The sequence below is a fragment of the Eucyclogobius newberryi genome, unplaced genomic scaffold (assembly GCF_026437365.1).
Source record: "Eucyclogobius newberryi isolate DKJ021-1_F unplaced genomic scaffold, fEucNew1.0.hap1 SCAF_12, whole genome shotgun sequence".
NCBI lineage: Eukaryota > Metazoa > Chordata > Actinopteri > Gobiiformes > Gobiidae > Eucyclogobius > Eucyclogobius newberryi.
This window is the reverse complement of record NW_027315746.1, coordinates 13355074-13360684: the sequence shown is the minus strand read 5'-3', so window position 1 is coordinate 13360684 and position 5611 is coordinate 13355074. Positions and strand designations below refer to the sequence as shown.

The 5611-nt window shown below is 41.2% G+C and overlaps 1 protein-coding gene across 1 annotated transcript; it reads right to left on the bottom strand.

Annotated features, from left to right (window-relative positions):
* Positions 1 to 496: 496 nt before the first annotated feature.
* Positions 497 to 5110, bottom strand: LOC140356115 (von Willebrand factor C domain-containing protein 2-like). Its single transcript, XM_072440865.1, has 3 exons — positions 4645 to 5110; positions 1489 to 1618; positions 497 to 688 (listed from the first exon to the last, which is right to left on the bottom strand). Exons 1-3 carry the CDS (start codon positions 5002 to 5004, stop codon positions 498 to 500), a joined length of 681 nt encoding a protein of 226 aa, XP_072296966.1. The 5' UTR covers positions 5005 to 5110; the 3' UTR covers position 497.
* Between the last annotated feature and the right edge of the window lie 501 nt (positions 5111 to 5611).

Below are 5611 nucleotides of genomic sequence, written 5' to 3'. Positions count from 1 at the left end.
ATTATAATAATTGCCCGCACAAACCACAAAAGAGTGGAAGTGCACTATTTTTGTCTGCGTTCACACGTCCAAATAGTTACTAAACACGGAACTGAATCTGGACCAGGAGTAAACCAGGACTCGATCAGGATGAAACCTTCATTTGGACTTAATTAGGACCAAATAATGACCCTATTATATAACATCCTGGTTTTAAATGACATCTACTAAGCATGTTTATGTCTTTACAGATATAAAACATGCTTTATCAGGCAGAGAGACAAATGACCTGTTACAACTGGAACCACTCATAATAACTACTCTATTTACCTTAATAAAGCATGAATAAAGACTTTGGGTTGGGTTAGGAATCATGGTTAAGGCTATTAGTTTAGCAGTGTTTATAAGTTGTGTTTATGAAGTCTTCATGCTTTCTTAATGCAGTAATGAGTGTAGTTATTATAAAGTGCTCCATCTCCTCTGGTTTGAATCATGATCTGGCGGTGGCAGCATGAGGCTCAGTTCTGTTGGACAGAAGGCTGTCCTGGAGTGCAGCTCTTGAGCCTGGAGCAAGTGGCCAGGCGGTTGCCCTCCCAGTAGCCCGCGTCTTGGCCGTCATGGCAACGGCATTTGGTGCAAGAGTCCACCCAGACCGGGTCCCCGGCCGGGATCACCTGAGCCCGGGAATCATCCACGAAGCAGTTAGGACCTGCAAACCAGAGGGCAAAGGTGAGAAACATGGGGCAGGGAGTGGACTCAGCTTCACACGGCCTCAATCGAACATTTGAATGTGAAAATAATTCAGTTGAAAATGGATTTATTAAAGTATTATTTTGTTTAAGCTGTTTTAGTGCCACAAGTTAAATACAGTAAGTCAAGAGTAAAATACTGTAGGATTTCATGTACGTTTCATCCATCTATTTCCTTCTGCTTATCTGGGGCCGGGTCACAGAGGTCACAGAGGTCACAGAGGTCACAGAGGTCACAGAGGCAGCAGTCTGAGCAGGGACCCAGACTTCCCTCATCCCAGACACTTCCTCCAGCTTCTTGAGGGGAATCCTGAGGTGTTCCCCAGGGCTTCTTCCTGGTGGAACATGCCTTGACCACCAGGAGGCTCAGCAGCCATCTCCTCTCAACGTGGAGGAGCAGCAGCTCTACTCCGAGCTCCTCCCATGTAACTGAGCTCCTCACCATATCTCTAAGGGAGCGTCCAGCCACCCTGCAGAGGAAACTCATTTCGACTGCTTGTCTTTTGGCCATTACCCAAACACATGACCAAGGTAAAAAAAAAAGGTTTTGCCAGTTTTCATTTTGTTTATTCAGTTGTTTGATGTAAAACTGTGGCATTAATATGGTTACAAAGCGATATAAATATGATTTGAATACAACACACAGCTCATATTTCTGTCAAAGGCACATTTCCATTCCAGCCCAAATTGTTTGACCCTCATGGGGGACAGAGACAAGGGCGTTTTGTTTCCAGAGGAAGCCTTTGTGTTGTGGACTCACCCTCCTGGCACTCGGGACAGCACTTCCCGGGCTGGTACACGGGGTTCACACAAGGGGGAGGGGCACAGTCTGCCACCAGACAGCGGGCGATGCCATCATTGTCACAGGTGCACTGCTCACACTCCGAGGGCTGAGGGGACCAAGACACACACACACACACACACACACAGAGACATACACACACACACACACACACACACACAGAGACATACACACACACACGCACACACACACGCACACACACACACGCACGCACACACACACACACACACATACACATACACACACATACACAGACATACAGAGACACACACACACACACACATACACACTGTTAGGACTGTGTAAACTACATGTTGTCATTGACTATAAAGAGTATTAACATTTTGAGTCCTTATATAAAGGCCATAATAGGTTTAAATCACTACTCGCCCTTGTCAACAGAGGGCGCCATTTACCTGTTGCATGTTGCAAATTGCCACTTGTCATTGACTTTTATCAATTCAGTTTTAAAGAGCACATAGAAAAAAATTCCAAGAAATATAAATGAGTAAATAAATAATCTTTCATATTCATGTGAAATCACAAGTTATGTCTAAAGAATGAGAAACAATTTGATTATTGCACTTATGCCCCTCTGACAGGTTCTCCTGATTTTCTAACAATGACTTAGTTTGGAAGGATAGCACCTGTGCTAACTATTTATCAGAGTTTTACTTCTGTTAAGTTGTAGTTTATGAAGACATTTTGAAAAATAAAAGTTTAAAATGACAGGAAGTAGAACTAAAACAGAATCCCTCTGTGATGTCATCAATATACTTAACTGACACTGTTCTTCTGACAGTTTAAATAATCATTCAACAAAATAAAGCTGTTGTATGGTATTATTGTTTGTCAAATCATAACTATTGTGTAATGTATATGGATTTTGGCTATTGTTTACAGTATGGTTGCTAGGTAACAAATGTGGAATTACCTATGTCATATTTGCTGCCCATGTCCAACCAGGAAGTACAATTATAAACTTTACAAAAATGTGAAACTGGGAACAAAGGCAAATGTTTTGCAAAATCTGAAATGTAATTGTGTTTTACGTTTTAGTGAAATATGTAGTTTTATCTGTCAAATATACTTTAAATACACGGGCCCAGCTCCAAGAACAGTCTGAAGTTGGACCGTTATGGGCTATTTTAGGATCTTAAAGACTTCAAACCCTTGAACAAAACATGAGGGGCTTTCTTTAAAGTTCCTCCAACATAAGGCCAACACTAACATTCTAATCATCACATGTAATCATCACATGTAATCATGACATGTAATCATCTAACATGTAATCATCTAACATATAATCATCTAACATGTAATCATCACATGTAATCATCACATGTAATCATCACATGTAATCATGACATGTAATCATCTAACATGTAATCATCTAACATATAATCATCTAACATGTAATCATCACATGTAATCATCACATGTAATCATCACATGTAATCATGACATGTAATCATCTAACATGTAATCATCTAACATGTAATCATCTAACATGTAATCATCACATGTAATCATCTAACATGTAATCATCACATGTAATCATCACATGTAATCATCTAACATGTAATCATCTAACATGTAATCATCACATGTAATCATCACATGTAATCATCACATGTAATCATCTAACATGTAATCATCACATGTAATCATCACATGTAATCATCACATGTAATCATCTAACATGTAATCATCACATGTAATCATCTAACATGTAATCATCACATGTAATCATCACATGTAATCATCTAACATGTAATCATCACATGTAATCATCACATGTAATCATCTAAAATGTAATCATCTAACATGTAATCATCTAACATGTAATCATCACATGTAATTATCACATGTAATCATCACATGTAATCATCACATGTAATCATCTAACATGTAATCATCACATGTAATCATCACATGTAATCATCACATGTAATCATCTAACATGTAATCATCACATGTAATCATCTAACATGTAATCATCTAACATGTAATCATCACATGTAATCATCACATGTAATCATCTAACATGTAATCATCACATGTAATCATCAAATGTAATCATCTAACATGTAATCATCACATGTAATCATCACATGTAATCATCACATGTAATCATCACATGTGATCATCTAACATGTAATCATCTAACATGTAATCATCACATGTAATCATCTAACATGTAATCATCACATGCAATCATCACATGTAATCATCTAACATGTAATCATCACATGTGATCATCTAAAATGTAATCATCTAAAATGTAATCATCTAACATGTAATCATCACATGTAATCATCTAACATGTAACCATCACATGTGATCATCTAACATGTAATTATCTAACATGTAATCATCACATGTAATCATCACATGTAATCATCACATGTGATCATCTTACATGTAATCATCTAACATGTAATCATCACATGTAATCATCACATGTGATCATCTAACATGTAATCATCTAACATGTAATCATCACATGTAATCATCACATATAATCATCACATGTAATCATCACATGTGATCATCTAACATGTAATCATCACATGTGATCATCTAACATGTAATCATCACATGTAATCATCTAAAATGTAATCATCACATGTAATCATCACATGTAATCATCTAAAATGTAATCATCACATGTAATCATCTAACATGTAATCATCACATGTAATCATCTAACATGTAATCATCACATGTAATTATCACATGTGATGATCTAACATGTAATCATCTAACATGTAATCATCACATGTAATCATCACATGTAATCATCACATGTAATCATCTAAAATGTAATCATCACATGTAATCATCTAACATGTAATCATCACATGTAATTATCACATGTGATGATCTAACATGTAATCATCTAACATGTAATCATCACATGTAATCATCACATGTAATCATCACATGTAATTATCACATGTGATCATCTAACATGTAATCATCTAACATGTAATCATCTAACATGTAATCATCACATGTAATCATCACATGTAATCATCACATATAAGAAGGTGACTGTGGTCAGACCCTGGCTTTACACTTGTCTCTCCCTCAGAATGCAGCATCTCTGACCTGAAAGTTCTGCCCCAGCTCGTAGACGACCCCGCGGTACTCGCAGCCGATCCTCTCGCACCGGGGGCAGCAGTCGGTGGGATAGTGGCTCACGTGGATGCACGCGGCCGGTAGAGACGTGCACTCGGTGCGGGCGCACGCGGAGCCGTCGGCAGTGCACTCACACTGAGTGCAGTGGTCAGAGTCCAGAAAGTACCACTCCCCCACGTAGTAAAGGCTCCCGTTAGCCTCACATGTGCTGTCCTGCTGCTGTCCGGCCACAGAGAAGCCCGTCCCGGTCCCGGCCCGCGCGCTCAGCAGCAGGGCCACAAGCACACGCACGCGCGCACTCAGCAGTGAAGCCAACTCTCCAGAAGCCATTTTCAGTTTGTCACTTCAAATGTTTAAACACGGGGTTTAGAGCCTGGTCTAAGTGAACAAGTCAAGTCTATGAGTTTACATTGTAAAGCATCCAACTGTCCCGCGCCTCTGAGGGTCTGTCCGGGCTCGCGCTCCCTCTGCTCCGGAAAGAGAGGGGGAGGAGGAGGGGGCATTAAGGGGAGGAGAAGGGGGCATTAAGGGGAGGAGAAGGGGGCATTAAGGGGAGGAGGAGGGGGCATTAAGGGGAGGAGAAGGGGGCATTAAGGGGAGGAGGAGGGGGCATTAAGGGGAGGAGAAGGGGGCATTAAGGGGAGGAGGAGGGGGCATTAAGGGGAGGAGAAGGGGGCATTAAGGGGAGGAGAAGGGGGCATTGAGGGGAGGAGAAGGGGGCATTAAGGGGAGGAGAAGGGGAGGAGAAGGGGGCATTAAGGGGAGGACAAGGGGGCATTAAGGGGAGGAGGAGGGGGCATTAAGGGGAGGAGGAGGGGGCATTGAGGGGAGGAGAAGGGGGCAAAAGGGGGCATTAAGGGGAGGAGGAGGGGGCATTGAGGGGAGGAGAAGGGGGCATTAAGGGGAGGAGAAGGGGGCATTGAGGGGGGAGGGTCCT